This window comes from Corvus cornix, chromosome 13, assembly GCF_000738735.6.
Source record: "Corvus cornix cornix isolate S_Up_H32 chromosome 13, ASM73873v5, whole genome shotgun sequence".
Taxonomy (NCBI): Eukaryota; Metazoa; Chordata; class Aves; order Passeriformes; family Corvidae; genus Corvus; species Corvus cornix.
Window position 1 is genome coordinate 11,141,557 of NC_046343.1, and position 23,937 is coordinate 11,165,493.

Here is a 23,937-nt window from a genome sequence, read left to right on the forward strand (position 1 = left end):
GGAGTAAATAAATCGTTTGTGTGATACTCCCTGTACTGGTCAGACCCCGTGTTTCAACTTAAATTTGTAGAGAGGAGGAATCTCGTTGCTTCGTTACATGAAAAAATAGAGCGTATAAAATCATTGAATGATTTGGGTTGAAGGGACCCCAGAGATAATCCTGTTCCAACCCCCTGCCACGGGCAGGGACTCCTTCTGCTACACCAGGTTTTTCCAAGCCCCATCCAACCTGGCCTTGGACACTTCCAGGCGTTTCTGGATTTCCAAGTTAAGGGAGATACAAGTGCACACAAAAAAAACAGAATAGAGCCCGAATGCTTTAAAACTTTATTGGTTTAGACACAGTCTGAAAAAATACTATGCATTCCCAACTGTCAATTCATATTAAACAAGCATATACATTTGGTTATATTATTACTGATTTAAAAATTTAAAAAATGAAACCATTATAGAAAGACTGCTCCATCTTCCGAGAACTTTGCAACAATTTGTTCTCACAGGAGATTGCTAAAATCAGTCTCACGTTCCAATATTCCTTTGGTTGTTACTTTATTTTACATAATTTATTATTTTTATTTATTATGTTTAGTTTAGGCACACATTCCAAATGACTTCATACTGATGGTGAGGACAAAGTACTGGAGGAAAAACAGATTTTATAAAAGAGCTTTTATTGTATGTCAGTTCATGAGAAAATCTTATGAGCAGTCTTGAGAAAGGTGGAAATTTAGTTCTTTACAAAAGTTTCCATAGATGACTCTTTGATATACAGGCTAATATAACAAAACTGAAAAATCTTTAATAACAGTTAAGATTTTTTTTGTACACAAATGTATATGTTAAATTTTACCCCCTTCCCTTTCAGTTCAAAATACAATAGGCAACACTTACCAAAACGCCTCATTTGTTGGCTGCTTGTACTTTGCTAAAATACATAACAAAAAGCTGAAATGAAGGGCTTAAAGGGACTCCAGATGCCTCAGAAAACATTTTTCTTTGGAGGAATTCAAGGGATCTAAAACTTCCTCACTTCTGGGCTACAGGCATCCAGATTTCTTCTCTGAAAAGCTTCATTGTTTCATAGGAGCAAAGCTGGTATAGATACCACCAAATGTGCAAAATACTGAAGAACATCAATTCCAAGAAGAAACAATGATTTAATTCTGAATTTTTTTCCCCCAGAGAAAACCAAAGTGAACTAAAGATACAAAAAGTATGCCAATAGAATTGCCTCTAAATAAAATGCTTTTCCAGTTTTTCTCTAAGGCATCAAGAGGTCTTTAAGTAACCTATTACCATGCAAAAATAGTATATTCTTTCCCAGTTTACATTCATCTTGTAGCATTTATTTACATATAGATCAGCAGTTTGTGCTTTTAACACATGTAAAACTAAAAAAAAAAATCTAAGTTTTTTTATTTCAGATATTTAAGTCAGATTATTTTGTTACACACAAGGATTTTATATTCATGGCAAAAATGAGACTGGACTTTACTGTTGGTGATAGATACTGACTAACAGTTAGGACAGATTGCAAAATGCTACTTTATCAATAAAAATTCACCGTCTCTGTCTCACCTGATGTGCATCAAGCATTTTAACCTGCAAATGTGCCTTTCACAACAGAATTACTCCATGTATTTCCTGCCCACATGGGGTTAAAGACTCTGGTCTAGTTTCTGCTCACACTTTGTGCATTTTGGCAGAACATATTTTTCTCTGTGCAATATATCAAGCAAAGAACATACAAAATATATAACTAAGCAAGAATCTCTTCCTGGAAAATGTATTTTATTCTGGTTTTTTATATATAAGACAATCTTCCAGTGATTCCATAGGCATAGCACCAGGCCCAGGAAGCACCTCCCATGTTTAACAAGTCCAAGAATGCAGTATTGTGACAGCAAAACTGACTGCTAAAAGAGTCTCCACTCTTTAAGATGAATAATAGAAACTAATTTTGTAATTAGTTATCTTAAGGTAAAAAACAAAACAAAACAAAAACAACCTAAAGCCAAACAACTGGTTATTGGACAGCCCTGGGGATTTTTCCTTGGTGGTCACAAGAAGTGTTTCAGTTTAAGAAAGCTCAATACAAAATAAATATTCCCGGAATTTGAAGAGAAGCAGGATTGAGCCTAGCTCATGCCTTATGCATGTCTCCTTTCAGGTGTTAATCTCTTACAACATCATTATGATTAGAGTGAGAGAGAGTGACCTGCAGAGAAAAATCTGATTATACCAGTAGAAAAGAGAGCTTTTAGTTTATTTATATAATTTTTCACAAGTTCTGAAAGCATTCACAGTTTTGGTGTGACAACAATTTCTCTCAGCTTTTGCATCATCCAAGTGTGGCCAAGTCTGCATTTTTTCTTTCTTATTCTTTTGGTGTTAATATATTTGGCTCTAGTGCATCCAACATTTTGCATCACATACCAAAAGAAGAATAATAGATATATTATTCAGCACCATGTATGTAAAAATAACAGCCATCTAAGCTGTAAATGAACTCATATTGGGATCTTCTATACTTATACAGAGTTTAGTTATCTCAAAAAGTCTGAAATCATCTTAGGAGAAAAGTAAATTAAATTCAAATGGTGAAAAAATATCAGTGAAAAATAGCTTTTCTCTACTTACCTAGATGACTAGGGTTTGGGTTTTTTTTTTTATTTTAAAACTCTCGCATTAAAATAGGAAATTATACTGAACTTAATTCTCCATTGTTTCGAAGGTTGTATATGTAATGACTGTCTTTTGGCTGATACAAAAAAGGATATGAACTACACTCCACTGAGATGAAAATCCTTTATGACTTGACCTAAAGAGCCAGATTTTATGCAATAATCCCTATCCTATAGATGTGGTGCACACAAATTCCCCAGGGATGTTGTTGCAGCGTACCTTGGTGAAAAATGAATGTATGATCCCATCAGATCTCAGATATTTCTTTACTTGCTTTGGACTGGTATGAGTCATTGCACTGGAATCAAATGAGGAATCAGGCACATAAAGGGATTCAGACAAACGCACAGTTGATAAATCAAACTGCCACATTCTTTGAGTCATTATGTTACTGATACAGTTTCCTATGTATCATTTTATTCTGAAATCACTGCAATAAATCAGTCTTTGTATAACACTAACTCATTAATTCTATTTATTTAATTTGGAAGCATGCAATGGAACTTCAGAGAGAAAATACTGCTTAGATTAAAAATTTAAACTTTTAGCTTCAAAAGTTTACAGTGGATTCTACTATAAGAGAGAAAATAAGTGTGCTTCCACTGTCCTAGCAAAGATCTAGCAGGCACAGCTCCATGCTAGTATGCACTGGTGCAACAAACATTAGTTAGTATAATACACACAGATATTTAGGACCCTGTTTAGCAGAAAGAAGCCACCAACAGTCCAAGTATTCAAGCAACTTGACATGACAGTTTTCTCTTTGTCTCGTCCCATGCTTTGTACCAAAAGAGAGTTCTAGAGTCTGTTCCTACTCGTGAGACTTATCCCCTTTCTGATGACCACAGAAATCTAAGGTTTCATCCAGACAACTTGCTGTTTATTCCAGAGAGGCCACTGGAAGTGATGCCAATGGGATTTGATGCTTCCAGATCTCTGAACATACAGACGTTTCCATAGCAGGCCTTTCTGCCACCACATCCACTGTTCTGCCATACACTGACACCTTGCACAGCGACAGCTAACACAGCCTTTAGCCCACCCCTGTGGGTCTTTCGGGGCAGTATTCCTTCCCCTTCCATGGTCAGACAAAGGATGCCCTCCACTGCTGCACCTCAGGCTGGCATTTTCCCAAACCCTTTCATTTTGCTAAGCCCCATCCAGAATCATAGCTTATTCCTTGTGCTCCGTTTCTTTAGCGCTGTTTCTGAATTGGAGTTAGTCCAGCTGGACTATGCAGTATTAACAGCATGTAAAGTAATAAATTAGGGATTGGGAGCATAAGGATTATTGTGAACTCCCACCTAAAGCCACCACAGAGCCAGCGATGCTTTTACAACCTTCTCAGTTTGAGCAGTTCAGATCTCCATGACTGCACTGGACTGAAGGAGCCCTAATGCAGAAACAGCATACCATGGATAAACTGTGTTTGGATGAAAAGGAAATAGAGGGAATTCTATGCTACCGCTTCCTACCCTGTTCTTGTAATTTCAAGGTAACATTAATCCGCTAGATGTAATATACTAATAGGTCTATTAAGTACAAATAGTGGGAGATTCCTTCCTATTTCTATTCTGGTTGTTAGGTCATCAATGATTAAATCAAATCAATGTCATTTATGTCCTGAAAAATATAAAAACTATCACTTATTACATAAACCAATATCCAGCTTGAAGTTCCAAATCAGAGAAAATAGAGTTTTACTTTCACCATCAATCACTGATTATTTGAGGTAGACCACATTATTGAATTATCCATTATTTTAGTTTCTAATATATTAGGTTATATACAATCAAATATCAACAGACATAGGTAAAATTTTCCCTATTTTAATTAGAAATGCTTGTAATTTTAATAATATATGCTTCCATAATTTACTTGGTCATAGATTGAAATTTCTGTGTATTTTGTGGCAATTTAGCGTAATTCATAGTAGTGCCCTACCGTGTGCCTAGAGTAAAAAAGAAATTGTATCACACCTGATGGCAAGAAGAAGGGAAAAAATGCTTAGTGATGAAATCCTAGAAAAATGAAAGGCTCAAATATAAGATTCAGATGCTTATCCATTTCAGCAGTGTCATTCTGGCTCTGTACTTTTTGAGTATTATTCTAATATTGCTATGAAGTCCATCACTCAGGAGATTCTTCCCATTATTTCAGATGGAGATGCTTGAATATAGCTCTTCTATTTGTTTTTTGAAGTAATCTCTCAGTTCTGGTCTCTTAGCCTTTAATGTTGGTGTCAACAAACCGTTTTGCACCGAGAACATATCAGAGTGAATATAAATGGCTTTGACCTAAAATAAAAGACGGATGTATTTATAGCAAAGGTTACAGGCATCACACTCAATAAGCATTAACTTTTTATGCCAGCCTTGCGGTGCTTCCCTCCGGTGGTGCCTCAAGTCCAGGGCACTCTTCTGCTGAGTCCCCAGGATTTCCCTCCCCTGCCCACAGAAGGGGGCTCTCCAAGAGAATGAGCACATAAACCTCTTTTCTGTATGAAACCAAGGCCAGAGCACAGCAAGGCAGCGCACAGGGACAGCGTGATACCATCACTGCAGTTTCACACAGCTGAAAGGCAGTGGGGGTGAGGGCAAGCGTGGGGAGTTGTGCTAGGCAACTTCACCTTAACCCCACTGCAAAAGTAAACAGCACTGATTCAATCTTGCAAAATTATTGTGAAGCTTTGCAGGCACAAAGCATGTACACGATGATCATCTTTGTGGAAGAATTTTAGCTAATTAAAGTGACACAAATCTTTTAGACTGTGCAAATGGCATTTCAAAAGGCTGCCCTTCGAAGCAGTGGCTCTGAGCACAGCAGGGAGCCTGGCAGCACAGATGGGAGCGAGCTTTTCCTTCCCATGCTGGTGTGGGAGAAAGCAGAAAACTGCTGCGTGACTGGTCAGAGTCCACCGATTTAAGACAAAATTCCCAAGCCATCTGCTGCTTTTGTGATTCCCCAAGCCAGACTGCTTTGCAGTTTGTTCAGCTGGGAGTTCCAGGAATATAGGCTGAAAATCCATTTTCTATTCCTTTAGATATGTGATTCATCTTTCTCTGCAAGCATCGTGGTCCAGGGCCACCCCCCATGACATCCTTTATAAATCAGTGTTCGTGCTATTAATGCTCCCCCATTTGCTGCACTGGCTTTCAGAGCCTGGAAGCTGATGGTTTTAGAAGCCAGACTTGTCATTCCCAAGACAGAGATCCAAGCTGCAGAAAAGGATGAGGATGATAAAGAGTATCCCCATAAACAGGGGATCCCATCCCATGGGAACATTAGCCACAGTATCTGGCTCAAAGTTTGGTTTTAAGATTACATATTGCAACAGAGATGAAGTTTTGAAGCCCTTTAGTTTTGAAAACTGTATCATGTAGTTTTTATTCTATTCTATTGTTATTTTATTCTAATTTTTAGAACGATGACAAGGCTTTCCTCACTACTTTATACTTTATTAATTGAAAACTGCTGGTAGAATCGATTACTTGAGGATATTTCATACTGTGAAGACCATTGCAGAGGCAAACAAGACTTAGTAGCACAAAAGATTATGTGCATTAAAAACTATGTTTTACACTGAATTATTTTAAAATAAATTTTTTGCTATCATTCCATTTGCATAGGCAACTGAGAAGTTAAGATTAATAGGGCTATGTTTAATGATGCTTCTGCTCCACTCCGATATGGTGAATTACTCATTAGAATTATCACCCCGAAACAGTCTAAACAAAAGCAAAATTATGCTAATTATATGTAATGAATAAGATGTTAATTTTTTTTAACAGAAACAAGCATTTGACATTTTAAAATGGGGTGGATAATTTTTCTGTGTTTTTAATGCTATGTAATCCATGGTTGATTTCAGATCTCCTTCTGAAGTGTTTGTAGCTCTATTGCAGAAATATTTACACAAGCACCAGGAAAGAATTAGTGCCCAGACTGAAAATAAAGAAACCAGCAGCATTTTGAGGTCAGGTATAAGCACAGTAATTAGTGATCCAATTTCTAACAGAGCTTTCAGTGTCATAAAAGTCAGACTCCTACAGATGTTTATCTTGACCTCTGCTTGTCAATCTGGAGAGTATCCATGTCCCCAGTTTAGACTTTGACCTCTGCACCCAAAACTTTCACTAAATTTAATTCAAATTTCAAGCATGGGTGGGAAGCAGAATCACAGCAAATACATTTTTCCAAAGGAATAAATACAACTTGCTAGCAATAAAGCTCTTTCCAAAAACATCATGTACAGCTGCAACAAAGATTTGTAGTAACATAACATATGCTGACAAATCCCTCTTCTATACAGACAAATTGCCTGTCTGACCACACTGAATGATGTGTTTAATTTTACCTGCTCAAAGGAGTGAAGTCCACTCTCCTTCCCTAACCGTACCATGTCTTCCATTATCGCTTGCTGCAGTTCCTGCATTAAAACACAGAAATTCCTTATGAGCTACCACAGTCACTGTTCTCCAAAAACGTTTCTGAGTAAAGTTCAAGTGCTTTACTAACAGTTAATGTGTAATTAGCAAAATTCTATTAAAGTGCATAAACATTAAACTTGAGTGTGGTGATGTTAAGTCTCCCCTTGGTATGAAAAGTAAGGTTCTGTTTTCAAACCAGCTATGTGACCTAGCTGTTAAATTTACAATCCTTCAGCCATCTGCCAGACTTCAATGCAGAATTATTGCTCACAGACACCAGTGGGATGGTTCAGTGGCATCAGTGTTCACTGATGAGATCCAACGCAGTTCCTCAGTATTAGAGAGCACGTTTTTAAGGCTGGGGTCCTTTTCATAGAATCATAGAATGTCCTGAACTGGAAGGGACCCACAAGGATCATGAAATCCAACTCCCAACCCTGCACAGAACAGTCCCAAGAGTCATACCATGTGCCCTAGAGTGTTGTCCAAATGCTCCTTGAGCTCTGTCAGACTTGGTGCTGTGACCAGTCCCCTTGGGAGCCTGTTCCAGTGCCCAACCACCCTCTCTGGGAAAAACCTTTTCCTAACATCCAACCTAAACCTCCTCTGACACAACTTTAGGTCCTTCTCTCTGGTCCTGCTGCTGGTCACCACAGAGAAGACCAGTGATAAGTCTTATTTAGTTGTCTTATTTAAGAAATCTAAGCAAACACAACCTCTCCTCCTGCTGTACTGTTGTTCTCTGCAAGACAGACTCTTGGCCCCCCACACTAGAGCTGGCAGAAGTCTGTACCACCAGTCAACACACATCACTGGATCCAGGTCAACCCTGCTGAATGTTCAGTGAGGAAATAATTCTTGTCACTGAGATCATCATTCCTAGACACAGTATTGTGCACACATAATGCTACCGCAAAAAAAAAAAAAAAAAAAAAGTCTGTACTGCAGATACGAACCTTATTTTTACAGAGTTCTGCATATGTTCCTTCAAACCCTCTTTTCTTTGCCCAACCTGGCATAACTTCGGAATCAGGCACCACAATTCCCACCAGGAAAGCCTGTAGGTAAAGGAGAAGGAGAGTTGCAGGCGAAAGCTGGACCACATTCCAGGCTCTACATTGAAGTGAATACACAAGTCAGCTGAATTTCTGCATGTTTACCCCTTCTTGTTTAATTATATCAATAATTTGCTAACATATCATCATGAAGTACATTCTGATGTCTGTGCCTTTTTCTCAGATAAACGGTTGTCTGTGACTGTGCATTTACCAGCAGGTTTAATACCCTCGTTTGGGTGTGTGTTCTTGGACATTAATAACTCACATGGCCCTGCATGCCCCAGACAAACTCTCATGCCAAGGGAAGGCTCATGCTTGTGAGCCTTGAATGCAGAGGATGAATTGCCATGGTTTCAGAATCTGTAGGTGTGTGTATAAATGTGCAAATTAACAAAACAAGATGTCAGAATGGGCAGGCAGTGTTGGGGGGCAGCAATGGCTTTGCCTTTGCTTGGCTTACCACAGGCGTGGTGGCAAAGGACAGCACTGGAAACCCAAAGAGTGACACCAAAGCCAACTTAAAGGCTTCATCTTTGGCCACAGCATTCTTTAAGCTGCTCAGGGTCCTGCCTAGCTGGCAGCCAACTCCAAAGCAGGAGGGAGACAATGTGGCGTGATCCACTCACATTTTCCCTCTATTCATGCCCAGCTCTCTGTCTTCTAACTACAAAGAGTAAAGTAAGATTTTCTGAAAACTGGGTTTGTACCTGCAGGCTGTCTCCGTGGACATAGATTTGAGCAACAGGGTCACTGCGGATATAGATATTCTCTATCTTCTCCGGTGCAATATATTCTCCCTGAGCAAGTTTAAATATATGCTTTTTCCGATCAATAATTTTAAGGGTCCCATTCTGTTAGGAGAAAGAAATGAGAATTCCCAGGGAAGTTATTTAACCACAGAAACTCAGCAAGCAGTCTGTCTTTAACAGAGCTTTCAACTGCCTGTTGTGCTTTCAAATGCTTCACTGACATATCGAGCTTATTCTGCCAAATATAAACTTAATCCTGTATACAGATAGACCTGCTTGGAAACCTAAGTTCAGTCCTCTAAAATTTACATGGGATAATACAATTGCCATAAGAACTCTGTGTGTGTCCAGTACGCACAGGTAACCATTTTCCAATGTCTCCTGTGTGAAGCCAGCCCTCCTGGTCCAGTGCCTCAGCTGTCCTCTCTTCATCTTTCAAGTAACCTTTGAACACATTGGGTCCTTTCACACAGATCTGCAAAACAGCCAGGGGTGATGATGAATTATTTTCTTATTCTGCTATAAATACAAGTTAAGTAGTAACTCACAAAATTTGAAATATCTTAATGACTGTGCTCCATGAAACTAAAATAGATTGGGTTATTAAACTATCTATGGATTTTTTTTCAAGCTAATGGAAATATGAAGTAGGGTTTGCAAAACTGATTTGCTTGAAGTTGATTTGCATTCCATTTGCAGTTAAAAATAACCAAGTTATTGAAATAAGTTTAATTTTTGGGTAGTATAGAAATGATAGCAATGTAGAAATCACAGCAATTCAGCTCTTCTTAGCTGAACTAATTAATTCAGTCTTAGCAGTTCAAGGAATCAGGCTGGAAGTACTGCCACAGCTCCTTTTTCATTAATTCTTTGCTGCTCTACTGTTAAACTGCCATTTTCCTTTCCTGATTGCACTACGTAACACATCAGCAACCATGCACCCTACAAAGGTAAAATGCTTCTATAATTATATAACTACTTCATACAGTGTTACCTAGTGAGAATTTGATACAAAAATGTGATTTGCTACCTCTCCTTCTCCTTTGGAAGCAAAATAATTCAGTTCTTCCACATCCTTCAATCTGATTAAGTTACAGGGCAAAGGGGCTCCTACATGACCTGGAAATCAAAGTTATCAAGTCACTTTTCATCTCTCCTATAAACAATAATTAGCATTTTATCATTAGTTACTTGCATAGTTGTAGATACACTGGATGTTCTTGCAGGAGCTGTGTCTATAGAAATAATTTCCTTAATTAAGGTTTTGCACTATTGAAACTAAATACCAACACCTCTTCTTCGGCTATAAAACCTATTTTGAAATAGCATAGAGTGGTTTGGGTTGGAAGGGACCTTTAGAGCTCATCTCATTCCAACCCCCTGCCATGGGCAGGAACACCTTCCACTAGATCAGGTTTCTCCAATCACCATCCAACCTGCCCTTGATGTTACAGTCCAGAATTTCCTAAAGGAATGTGCATTTCTTTTATTTCTTCAAATGGTGGAAGAAAATCATTACCTGATGTCCAGTCACCTGGAGTTGTAAAGGTGCATCCAGCTGTGCATTCTGTTTGGCCATAGCCTTCATAAACCTGACAAAGAGACAGGTATCTTTAAAAGATCATAAAAGATTTCACTATTAAAAACTGAAATCCCAAGCATTGCCCTCTGTTGCACAGTCCTGTGAGCTGAGCCTGCAGCTGCAATGTGTGGGTGCCCATTTGCCACGGGGACACTGTCCCTGGCTTCTACTGTGTACGAAATTCCATTTACATGTCTAGGAAAGACCATGGCTGTATAACGTTGAAAATAGGGAGAAGATGAGTTGAGCACTTAGCCTTTGAGTCAAGACATACGCTACACTATGAGAAGAACTTATTAGTGGGAAAAAAGGGTATTTTTGTGGGACATTTTGAAAATCTACCCTTTTTATTTTTTCCCTGACTAATTTTAGGCTCTCAAATGAGACCTTTTAGTTCCCCTTGGATTCCTAATCACAGAGAAATAACGCAGTGGACATCTTAAGTGGGTTAGGCTGACATCTGAAGTTTAGCTCTCTCCATTTATATATAGAATAAAGCTTGTGTAATGAAGTACCCAGCACTTTCACAAACGCATTTAATTGCACATACTCAATTTGGTGCTGAGAGGTGGGTGGCATGAGCCTATGGGGTTTTTTTGGGAGATGCCCAGAATGAAAACATCGCTTGCCTGTTACTGCCATCCCAGGGCTGTTCCCACCCCACTGAGCTCTGGGAGTACCAGGACTCCGTGGCTGCCCTAAGGCCTACTGTTGGATCCATCTTAGTACGGCTGTCCTAAATGCAGTTCTGAGGGTCTAACCCATCTGCTTTCTTAAATACCAGGTATTCCCTTGCTAGCAGTGGATGAACATCCCTGAACAGTCACACAAACCCACCTGGCATCCGAGGGCCGCGCGGAGGAAGCCCAGGACAGTCGGGGACGCTGGGGCAGCACCTGTCACTATCATGCGGACACACCCCCCAAGACTTGCCTGTTTGGTGGCAGGAGGAAACAAAAGAAAGCATCAGAAACTACTACAGATGGCAAAACCATGAGCATTGCTTACAAAGAATTTGCACAAAATGCTCTCTCTAGGATGAGCAGGATTTCCTGCCCATGGCAAGGGGTTGGAATTAGATGATCTTCAAGGACTCTTCAAACCCAAACCATTCTGTGGTTCTGTGATGTGGCCATGAATGGAAATATGAACTAGCTCTGAAGCTTTCCTGAGGGATAAAACTCCATTCAGTGTACAGAGACCAGAGTGCCCACATGCCTGGCAGGACAAGCTGCTCAGCCTCAGCTCCTGCGACTTCTCTGCCTGGGCAGGCTGCAGACCTGGCTCTGGGAACTGCTGGGAAAAACAGACTCTTCCCCCGTCCAGTTTTCTTTGCTTGTTTACACCTCGTTGGTTTTAATGAATTGCCTCCCAAGCCCTCTAAAATAATGTTGTCCCTTTTCTAAGGCAGATGACCTTCAAATATTTCTGGAGAGTATTACATCAATTCCTGTGTCCCATTTTACTTCTTTCTCCTCCCCTTTCATTTCCTTTTCTTTATTCTAAAAGTAAAAAAGAAAACCCAGCACAAAAGCAAACAACTGCTGACTAAGTCTGCCCGTCTCGCCAACCCTTCCATCAATATGCAGCCTGGCTCGCTCCCGGCTGGGTAAACCCTGCTATCTTTGCACACTAAGGACAACTAATCCACAGACCACAAGTACAGTCAGTTTCTTTAGTTAAAAATAAAGTGGCATGTCTCCAGATAAGTCATCCAATTAAAAAAATGAAGTAATAAAAGCCTCCTGGAGTAGTAAAGAGCCCAAAAAAACTGGTTTAAAGCCAATTTAATCTCTTTTTTACTGAGATGTGTGGCAAACAGGAGGGCATTCTGATTTCTTTTCTCATGGTTGGTGAACCATGATTCATGTGTGCATTTTTCTTTACAGCCTTATTCTTCTTTCCCTAGGAAGAAAAGCAGGTTTGAATATGCCCAACTGAAACCCAACCCTAAATCCACTCCTATCTGCTGAGATTTTGCAGAAAACTTTGGAGCAGCATCTCTTTGATCAGTGACTCGTCTTTTCATGACCACCTTCCTGAATTCCATCCCTGGAGTACGTTTGGTACAATCCTTTCCTCCCCCACAGGGGCACAGTTCCTATCTGAGAGCTGCAAAAAATTTTTGGCACTCTTCCGTAAATTAGTGATTTCTTGGTGCTGCTGAGGAAGTATGTCACAAATGTCATCTTAGCCTGCCTTGTATTTTGTCATTTCCCTCTGAAAAGTTATCCTGAGAGAATTGAAATTTTGACATTATGCATGGTGTTTAAAAATAAAAAAATATAAAAATAATAAATATAAAAAAATATATTTATTTACCAAAAAAAAAAAAAAAAAAAGGCAAAACTTCACGCTGCAACAAACTGTGCTCGGTTCCCTTTTTCTATTCCATTTTCCAGTCTGTTCTTCACTAGTGAGTAGTGATTGCCCCCAGTTCATCATCAGGCAAGTGGACCACATTAACTTTAAGAAATCATAGAATCATAGAATTATTAAGGCTGGAAAAGACCTCTAAGATCATCAAGCCCAACCATCAACCCAGCACCAGCATCATCTTTACCACTAAACCATGTCCTCAAGTGCGACATCCACACCCTTTTTTAACACTTTCAGAGGTGGTAACTCCATCACTGCCTTGGGCAGCCAGTTCCAATGCTTGACAACCCTATCCATGAAGAAATTTCTCCTACCGTCTGAAACTCCTTTGTCTGAAAACCAGTCATTGCTAGAAGAAACAAGAGTTCTTTGGCTTCAGACTCACTTCTTAAATCACTTACCTGTATTTTATTAAAGAAAAGTTTATCCCACAAACTGTCATTTCTAATGATGCCGTTTCGAACTTCGGCCTTTTTCCGTCTTGCAGCAAATTCCAGGATCCAGCGCTTGAGCGAGGTGTCAGCCTGGCTGAAGATCTGTGGGAGCATAGGATGGCAGATGAGGTGTCACACAGGAGAGAGAGAACATCAACACCTGTTCTCCCCATGACACCCACCCAGCCAGGTGGGTGCAGTTACATTTGCAGCACAGGTAAACAAGGCTACACTGGGGTTTATTAGTGGGGGAAAAAGGAATGGTGTGTTTTGCTCCATTCCCTATTGTACATGTGGTTTCTTTGGGGGGAAAAGAGAGGATGGTGGTGCAGGCTTCGACTAGATTGACAGGGCTGCTCTTACTATACAGTTTCTGTGACAGGGTTCAGTGAAGTTCATGCAACCTGAGCAACAGGGAATGAGCAACATGAACAGGTGTAAGTGGTGGCTGATGTGGTGATGGGGGCTGCATTTACCTGAGCTTAATCAGGCACTAGCACGAACTCCACCTCAGCAAACAAGAAACCCCCAGTGCCTGTCTCTCTAATGAAGCACAGAAGCCCTCACCTTGGGAAAAAATTAAATCAGTAGCTTGTGCTTAAGCTTGTCTTTAGCAGATAAGTCTTCTGAGGAATAAATATTCCCAGCTGGTCAAACAGATTTAACATGATGACCAGATGTGCCTGTCTTAAATACCTTGCAATACCTTTACCTTAGTTTTAAAGATTTCTAAATCCAAAAGCCACTGTCACATTTACACTGCCTAAATCCTCAAACACATTTTGAAATTACTGATTTTCAGCTGTTGTTGCCACTAGAACGAGAGATTCAAGTTTCAAACCTGGTTGAAGGGCACAAAAGGTCCTTGTTCAGTCAGGTTTGACTGATGTTTCTGTGATGAAAAAATCTCGTATCTTTAGAAATGTCACTGGTAAGCTTAGTGAGAACAGGGTAGGAGGCTAATACAGAGATTTCATATTCACACATGATAGCTGTGTATGGAGTCTGTGTAAGTCATAATACAGACTTACACGCTGGGGAGCTGTATTGATTACACAGGGTGAGAATGTGTCTGCAGCAAGGCAGAAGTAGTGTAATCTGCTTGAGAAATCTCCATGACTAAGGGAATTCTTCCACATGAGTACTAAAGGGACATAAACTCCATGTTCCAAAAAGAGTAAAATCAATATTGAACTCACCTTGTCATACATTCTGTTCAACAGCCGAGGCACAACAGGGAAGATGGTTGGCCGCAGTGCCTTCATATCGTCAGACAGGAGGCGAATATCTCCTTGGAAGAAGCCAATTCGCCCTCCATGGCAGTATACGACAGACTGATGGGGAGAAAGAGGAACACATGTAACCCCTTTGCTTTCAATTCCCACAGCAAAGTATCCCTCGCAAGCGCAGAAGCACCTTTACTGAATTTCTACTCTCTAATATGGCAAAAATGGGACTTTGGAAATACATACAGAAGTAACAATAAATTTTGCACTGAATAGAAATATCCAGATAGTTCTGGGCACTTTTCAGTACTGGCAATTCAGCATCCACCAAATTTGCCACTTGTTCTGGAAGAACAAGGAATCAAAGTTTTTGGAAGGGATTTCCCTTCATCCTCTGCATATGGGGATGGAGAAGTCCCAGTTACGGTCAGAATCTGGATCAGAACTTTCCTAAAGCCCAGCCCTCCCTTAGTAGCTCACAGCATGAGTACCTATCATCAATACAGAAATGCAAAGTAAGAAACATCATAAAACACAGAGCAGCAACTGATTTTTAGATGTTAATACTTTAGTTTTGTTTAAATACAACAATATAAACTACGTTAGCAATACAGTGCCTGATCCTGTATCCCAGGAATAGAAGCCCACATCATAAAAGGTTCTTGACTTGTATGAAAACTACAAATCTATAAGTCTTGTACTTGAAAAGAAAGCAGGATGTTTTAATCAGATCAGAATGGAGCTCGATATGCAGAATGGAGCAGGGGGGCTGCTGGCCATGAGCCAACTGTCAGCTGGTTACTGGTAACCAGTACCCCTGCCAAGGACCCGTCACAGACTGGGTCAGTGAAGAACATTTGGAGACCAGCACTTCTTCCATGTTTTTACAGTGCATGGAGGAAAAAGCGTCCTCAGCAAGCGCCTGTGATGCCAGAGCTGACCCCAGCCTTCCTGAGTAGACTGAAAACTTCAGCTCCCTTTTGTGGGCTTGTCTTCCCCAGATAACTAAATAAGTTGAAAATTCCTTAAGAGACACCCAGGTCTTCTTGTGCTGCTCCTAAAAATCTGCAGTACAAACCAGATTGCTCTCACTGCTCTGTCAGGCAGTTAGAGACTGTCTCCATCAGCTGAAATCACAGGAATTTTACACATGTGATGTGGGTTTAATGAAAATCACACTGCTGAATCTGTGCTTTACACTGCACATGAATTAAAAAAAAAAAGAAAATGTAACCAGTGTGCTCATTGGGAATTGAAAATAACAACTAGAAGTTTTTCTCTTGAAAGAATGTATCTGTATAATTTTAACTGTAAATTCCAGGAATAAATCATATTGGCTAAAACTAGGGACACTGATGCAATGCTTGCTGTTCAGAATGCTTTTGAAAATGACTTTTTAGCCCTTTTGAAAAAATCTTCATATTAATAAGCTGTTTCAGATGGGAGGATAAACCTGGACATCCTTTGGAGGCTGTCCCTTTCAGTACAGCAACATCCTGTGAAATGAAAGCATTTTCAATGTTTCTGATTTCTTTCTGCCCCCCATCAGATGAATTTTGAATAATTATATCCTTGTTAGCCCAAGCAGTGCTGGCACACTGACTAACTTGCCTTGCAAGTGGAGAAAGGCTGTGCTGTAATTCTCCAAATCTTTCATGGGCTTTCACTTCCAATTTGTGAGGTTTATAACAGGGAAAAAATATTTTACTTCTGGCACAGATGTTATCAAGAAGTGGGAAGTTTATATTCAAATGCTTGTCTGACTCAAAAAGTATGCTTTCAGCCTGAAACAGGCCTCCCTGAGAAAGTGCAGAGCTGCAACTGGATCCAGATACAATCTTCACGTACTGGATCAATTTTAAGTTTGCAGCTTCTCAGGCCAGGAGACCTGATGTGGTTGTCTCACCTGACTTGCCTAACTCACCAATTGCAGCACAAATCATCACCCTTTTTTTTTTTTTCCAAAAGAGACATGGAGTCAGTTCTGTGGGCTAGCAAGAGCTAGTGCTTGGTTCTGCCACAATTCCAAGAGGACACAGCTCCAGTGAATGCCCACTGCGTGCTGCCCTGTCAGGAGGATGACGTATCTTACACCATGATCTCAGTTTCCTCTTTTTCAGTGTCTGCCAAGTTGGGGGTTTTTTTGCAATCATGTTCTTTATGCAATAAAATTATTTTAGCTGTTGTAGAAAATGGCATGAAATTACCTTGACTTACATGACACTTCATCCTAGAGTGCTTTGAAAAGCTGTCCCAAAATTGCTCAGGTAGCAGTAGCCATGAGCTGAAGGAGCAATGAGTTTGGCTCATTGCTGAAGGGCTGTTTTTCAATCCCTGAGCCAAGTGTAAGCTGGAGAACTTGGGAAACTCTCCTGGCATTGCTCTGGACTCACAGCCATGTCACTGAGACCATGGCTCTGGTGTTATGCACATGGCACTTCCGGAGTACAAGCTTTTTTAGTGCTACAAGGTATCACTGGTTATTTAGTATTTTATTCATTTTATTTTTTGTTGTTGTTGTTGGCGTGGAAAAAAGCTGATTTCCACTGACACCATGACCTTACCTGTACCATTCTCTCAAACATGTGTGCTAAAGGCAAATAGGAAATGTGTACATCCTCACAAGTAGGAGACCACTGACTCTGGAAGAAAACACAAGGAGCCCCACGAGGCCTCGTCAGTTCAGGTAGGTTTCTTACCTGTATAACTCTTTCAAACATGTGAGCCAGAGGCAGGAAGGAGATGAGCACATCGTCCTGTCTCGGAAAGATCACTTTCTGCAGGTGAAGGGCATGGGAGACAGAAAGGAAAGAAACACTGACAGGAAGACAACAAGAAAGTCATAAAACAATAAAAAGAAAAATGGCACCAGAGGAGCAAAAGGGTAAAGATTGTCAAGAGAGGAGGGAGCGGCTGACACAAGGAAGCGTTAAAGCCACAGCATCATGGAGCTCAGTTAGCAGAAGGAGTAAAAAGCACAGAGATGTACACACAGGGCAATGGAGAGGGCTCTCCTTGGCAGAAGGCAGATCATATCCATGCAGCTCACGCTGGGAATGGAGACTCACCCTAACGGAGAATCCAATTTTTATTCACTGCTTTCTACCAGGAGGTGCCGAGACCCTGATCTGTGCTCTCAGCTGTGTGCAGACAGCAGGATCCTGGTGCTAACCTGCACGAGCCCCCAGGATCCCAGTGCTAACCGGCAGGAGCCTCCAGGATCCCTGTGCTAACCTGCAGGAGCCTCCTGGACACCAGCAGGGCTCTGCAGGAGCAGCTTCCCACATTGCATAGAGCCCATTCAAGAATCACAGTGTTACTAGAGTCAAAGTTGGTGATTTTTTCCTTTTCCTTTGGTTAATCATTGATTTGAATCAGGCTGTGTTGGAAAAACAAATTATTTCATCTTAGGCTTCAGAAACTAATTACTTCTGTTAGTGTTTCTCACCATTTTAAGGGATTAAAATGTGATTTTAAGGGCATTATGACTGTCCCACAGACAGGGAAAAGAGAAGGTTGGACAAATTATTAAAAAAAAAGTGGCCAAAGTCTTGAGTTTGCCAAGTTTTTAACTCTCTTGAAGGCTGGAATAAACAAAGGCCCCAAGAGACTTATTTAACCCATTCTCCAAAAGAAGATAACCTTTCTACCTGCATTTCCTAGGGTACAGCTTGCTGTAATATTATGGATTAGAAAAACTGAAGGTTGACTACCCAATAATCAATAATCAAGGCCAGTGGTTAGTGGAAAATGGGTATAAAAATCCAGCAGCTCACAGTATTAACAGTTTGTACTGACTTGCATCTCCACTGCTCAGAAGGAATCAATAGCCCATGACCTGGGATACAGTGGAGGCAGACACAGGAGTTCATCTCTCAGGGGATATTTTATTGAAGCTAAATCTGGGCTGGTCACATTTGGGTATGGCCTCCCAACCATCACCTACCAAAGTCAAACATCATTGACCATGTGGGTGTTCTCAGCATCCCATTTCATATTATTGTGTCTGTCAGTCTGAATGAAGCCATTAGGGCCTGCAGATCTATTTATACATTACTTCAATTTGGCTTCATTTTCTGCAAGCACAGTAATGTAAAACCTTTAACATCAATCAGTATTTTTAATACTGCTGTAAGGGCCCAGACAAAATAATTTGGTTTTAAATCAGACCAAAATTATGACATTGAATAGCATTTCACAGTTGGCACAGTTGTCCAGTTAAATGTAAAAATACAAACAGCTTCTTGGTATTTGAGAACAACCTTATAATAAAGCTCTGGACTCACTTCAAAATATGTTCAATTTGTAAAAATCACTGAACTAAGCAAAACTGCCACAAGAACTCGTTAACAGCAAACCTATAGAACTGCCCATTTTATTTCTGTAATTTAGACTACGTTCAAGTGTTTCGCACTTTGCTCTATTTCATTACTGTAGTCAGACATTACCCAAATCTTGTGGATCAGCTACAGGCATTTACCGTCTGCCAGCAATACTCTGGTGACTGGAGATAGCGAATTTACAATCACTTACACCAGACTTGGGTCTCAATCTGATACCTTTGAGATTAATCAGAGTCCCACTGCCATCAGCAAACACTAAATCCATTTTTATGGGCCACTCCTGGAAGATCCCAAGTTCCCTCAGCTCTAAACTAGTGCACTTCCAAAATAAATGTTCCTGCCCTTTGAAGCTCAGGCCTCTCCATGCCTCAGCTTTCATTTGTGCCTCTTGCTGCCACTGAAGCCATGGAGAGCTTCTCTCCCATGCTGAGAAGCCCGAGGGCTCACTGCAGCATTGATATTTCATCCTGCACACTGTGGAGGCACAGTCCTGCAAACACTGGAACATGTGAGTTCAGTGGGATTTCTTACATCACACGTCTAAGTTTCTTTACACCAGTGGTCCAGAAATCTCAGAAAGTTCAAGGATTAAAGTAATAAGACTGCAGTAATTTCAACATCAAAATAAGACCAGTAAGGGGTATGAGGTAACCAATTGTCCATCCCATGTGCATGTAACTACTTCATAGAATTGCCTGCTCCCTACCAGAAATTAGATTATTTATATTTGTTCCATATAAGCTGTATAAAATCCTTACTATGACATGGTAAACTGATTCTGCTTCCTATAATGTTTCTAAACATGAGTTTACATGTTGTATGAAACATATTATAAAGGCACTTGGCCAGCACTATGCTCTATTAGAAATATGTATAACAAAAACTGAGATATACTAGAATATCAATGAAATTAACCATTAACCATTCTTGTAAAAAAACATGTTCTTATATATATAAATATATATAAATAAAGTATATAATAAACAAATAAATAATATGTAGTCTTATTTATGTGTAATATTAAAATTATATGTAATAATATGTAATAAATAATACTAAAAAATACGTTCTTATATATACATTTATACATACATACATACTTTGTATGCAGAGAGGTTCCAAGTATATGGCGACATTTTTGGGCACAATGGGACACAAAGAGCACAAGAGCTCCTCTTCAAGCACCAGTTGCAACTGTACAGGGCTTGTCTGCTCTCCTAATTCTTCAAAACTAGTTAATGGATTTACAGGAGTCAGCATTGCCTCTCAGAAGCCCATTGCACCCTACAAGCCTGGGAGCTAGGGCTGGAAAGAGGATTTAATGCCCTCCAGTACTGTAGATTCAGCCTTGCTCCACTCCCAAGGATTTGGCCCTCTGAGCAGGAAAAATGTCATCTTTTATCTGCAAGAGCGTACTTCCAGCCTGGGGAGGGCCACAGCTTAACCCACACACTCTGCACATGGCAATTTTTTCTAGCTCAAGATATTCACCTCTGTCACTTTCAAAAAGCCTGAAAAATCTGCCACCACATTTCCATGGGTCAGCATAGCACCTTTGGGATTTCCTGAAAGGAAACAGAGAGGAAATATAAAAGATAAGCCAGAAGATAACTTTCAAAACTTAACAAAAAAACAAAACAAGAAACGGTTAAAATGTTATGTTCACTTCTTCAGTTTTAAAACGTATGTAATTTTCACCATCATTTCTGTGCAGTAATATGCACCAAAACCACTTACTGCAATACTCAAATCTTAATAAAATGATACTGCAAACAGAAATATTTTTCTTGGAGACTCTGGAAAACAGGTTCCAGCAGAAATAGCCCAACTGCAATTTCTGAGAGTGCTCAGATGAAGCCACTCAATGAGCACAGCCATCAGACTTGAGTGGCTGTTCCAGCCTCTCCTGGGAGGATTTATTTCATCCAGATTTTGACTGAGAATGATTTTGAACACCAAGAAACACCATTTAAAAGGCTGTTAAACTCTTACTTAGCTAGTACTCTGGATAACAGGAGAAATGCAGAGAGCAGACCCTTTCAGACTGCAATTAAGGGAAGTCATGAATAGTGTCAGCAGCAGAGGTGTCTTGAAGACAGCCCTAAACCCATTAGGGAGCCAGCAAAGCCCCTGTTGTGTTCCAGAGCTGGGCACTGCCCCTGCAGCATTTCATCCACCACCAGCAGGCAACTCAGCACCATCAATATTCACCTTTTTACACTCCTTTCTCAGCTGACCATGGTACACCACTTGCATTTCCCATCTGTTTGGACGCCAAAACACAGGGTTTGTTAAGCAGCAAATACACAGGCCGGAACCTCCATGTTCACAAAACAGTGGCACAGAGGGCTCTGCACATAGTCCTGTCACAGCACTGTCTCTTTTCATCACCCTCCAAGGCTTTACTTTTGAAAAGAAGGTGTAGCTCAGCTCAAATATAATTACAGGGCCAGCCTCTTTCTCTCCAACATGTTTTTAAGCAGATTGTTTTAATTTGATCACACCACTGCCACGTAGTTTCCGCTGCTCCGTGTGGAGGCAGATCAGAGGAGCTTTACCTGCAGGTGCCCTGCGTGTCCCCAGCACAGTGGGCACGAGCAGCCTGGCAAAGGTCCTGCAGTTAATGTAACAAATTGGTAAATCAGCCAGAATTTCATTCTGCCTTCCTCAGATTAGGAAGAGACTGTGGTGCTTTGTGAGTATGTTTCAGCACAGGAAAATACGTTTCATCCTCTCATTTCAGAGCAGTTTGAGGGCTTTGTTGCTGGCAGCCCTCCATTGTGGGCATGGGCAGAGACATGGGCACACTCAGCACTGAACCCTGTGCCCTGCTAGCACCATCAACATCACTCTTACTCAACCTCCCAAATAATTAAAGGCAGGCACAAACAGCAGTAGCAATTGTTGCATACATTTATTGCAATAGAGCAGGATATTTTTAACACAATTGTAGTGGGTTAAACCTGAGTTGATGGGCAGTCTTTTAGACTAATGACGCTTCTCACAATGTACATATTTAACCCGCACAAAAAGGCGGGAATTGCCCTTGGTCCAAACTCGCCTGCCGGAAGGTGGGGGGGCCTCCGAGCCTCTGGGCCCCACCGGGCCGAGCTGAGCCGAGCCAAGCCGAGCCGAGCTGAGGCCTCTACCCACATCCTCTTTTCCCAACGCCACGGCACAGACCCTGGGCCGCTCGGGGGGAACTATCCCAGAGCCGCAGGCAGCTAAAACCGGCCATGGACTGCCACACAGCTAAACCCATCCGGCGCGGCTTCTGGGGACAGCACACCTCGTGCTGAACTGAAGAAGACACCATGCAGCCAGCATGGAGCGAGGCTTTCTCCACCGTAAAGCCTGAACAAGAAGACTCTTCAACGTAGCGGCTTCAGAGTCAAAGAGAAGGAGAAAGTGAGTCCTGTGGGACGGAGCTGGAAATGGCGACGGGAGAAAAGAGGGCGGTGCTGCGTTTTTCACATGTAGCTTAAAATACTTCTTGCATGCCATAGTAAGAAACTAATATCACAAGCTGTTTGTCGCTTTAATCCATTTGAAGTACATGGGGGGGATGAAAAAGTCACACGTGGCCCATGAAAATTGTGAAGAGTGCCTATGCCAGGCTATATAGAAGCATTGAGAGGCTTTTTTAGAGACTTGTGGCGAAGAAAGCCTTTGTGTTCAGGCCAAAATAACTCATCCTTAAAAAGATTAATGACTCCATGTGATAGCCTATGTTTGGCAGTGTGAAGGACGTGTGAGATTTTAATGGAAGAGATGTTTTACACCACAGCAGATTGTTTCTTTCCGGGCGGGTCTGCTGTTGGTGGCAGTTTGGGAACCATGTGCAGCTGAAGAAAACCCTTTTTTCCTTAAGCATATGAAAGAGACTTATCAAGAACTGCAACACTGACTAAAATCCCATGTTCGGTTACCCTTTGTGTGAGTTGGGTAAAAGGAGGGAAGTGCTGGAAAGGGGGAGGGGGTTTGCTTTAATTTCTTGTTATTACTTGTTATTTACTTTTAATTCTAGTAGTAATAAAACTCTTTCTTTGTACTGCAACTGTTTAATTTTTCTGCCTGCTTTGCTTTCTCCTAATGCTTATCTCACAGAAGGAACATAAGTAAGTAATAGATATTCTGAACCATACCACTACACTCAATTGGTGTTTCTGCCTGGTTTACAAACTGAACCCTCTACAACAATATATTATACTGAAAATCCCTATTTGCTGTTCCAAGTGCCCTGAGTAATTCAGTCCCAAACACTTGCAGATGAACATGGTGCACAGGAGGCTGGTTTGGTCTCGTCCTCATCCGAAGCTCAGGGCTGAGGCTGACAGCTTTGCCAGCCACAGCTGTGCCCATCCTAACATGTTGAACCAGCAGGCTCACAGGTGCCAAATCCGCCTGGCAGGTTATTTTCACAGCTGGGTGCACACATGGATCCAGGCTTCAAGAAAAGTCCATGAACAGGTGTCAGTTGTACATACACACCATGACTCAAAAATCACTTGTGTTACTGAGTTGTGTCCAGCCAAATACATGTGCTCAGCCCCTGCAGTTCTAGAAGCAGCTGTGCTCCTGCAGCATCGCACAGCTCAGGCACCAGTAGAGAGGATGTGCTTAGTACTGGTTTGGAAACTCAAAACTGTGTCCTCTGGCACAGATATGGTTCCTACACCTTGACAAAATTCTTCAGACTTTTTTTGGAGGATTTCAAGTGTTCAGTGCCAGGCTGGGTGGGGCTTGGAGCAAACCCGTCTAGGTGAATGTGTCCCTTGCTATGGCTGGGAATGGGAACTAGACATGCTTTAAAGGTCCCTTCCAAGCCAAACTATTCTGTGACTCTATGAGATTTGTCAGATGTTTGACTCATTTACTCACTCCACCTCTGACTTGAATGCAGATTCAGTATGTCTGCCATGCCTGGAAGCATGTGAAATGTGAACATCCTAGCTCCTTCCTCTGCATCCCTCCTGTGCAGGCTCAACATCCTGGACAGGCTGCGGTGATAATGGTGTCTAAGCAGAGCAGCAGTGTTGGAGCCAGGAGAG

At 41.1% G+C, this 23,937-nt stretch overlaps 1 protein-coding gene across 7 annotated transcripts in view; it reads right to left on the bottom strand.

Annotated features, from left to right (window-relative positions):
* Nucleotides 1-304: 304 nt before the first annotated feature.
* The window catches only part of ACSL6 (acyl-CoA synthetase long chain family member 6), a 62,217-nt gene continuing 38,584 nt past the window's right edge, over nt 305-23,937 (bottom strand). For 5 of the 7 annotated variants that reach the window (XM_039559545.1, XM_039559543.1, XM_039559546.1 and 2 more), the window contains 12 exons: nt 20,378-20,451; nt 17,243-17,320; nt 14,517-14,651; nt 13,285-13,419; nt 11,342-11,437; nt 10,442-10,514; nt 9,953-10,041; nt 9,281-9,397; nt 8,881-9,024; nt 8,072-8,173; nt 7,043-7,114; nt 305-4,982 (listed from right to left, as the gene is read on the bottom strand). In XM_039559545.1, the coding sequence (XP_039415479.1) occupies nt 4,842-4,982; nt 7,043-7,114; nt 8,072-8,173; nt 8,881-9,024; nt 9,281-9,397; nt 9,953-10,041; nt 10,442-10,514; nt 11,342-11,437; nt 13,285-13,419; nt 14,517-14,651; nt 17,243-17,320; nt 20,378-20,451 (1,256 nt within the window). In that variant the 3' untranslated portion in view covers nt 305-4,841. Of the gene's footprint in view, nt 4,983-7,042; nt 7,115-8,071; nt 8,174-8,880; nt 9,025-9,280; nt 9,398-9,952; nt 10,042-10,441; nt 10,515-11,341; nt 11,438-13,284; nt 13,420-14,516; nt 14,652-17,107; nt 17,321-20,377; nt 20,452-23,937 lie in introns of all 7 variants that reach the window. The other 2 variants (XM_039559542.1, XM_039559544.1) reach the window with 2 other exon arrangements.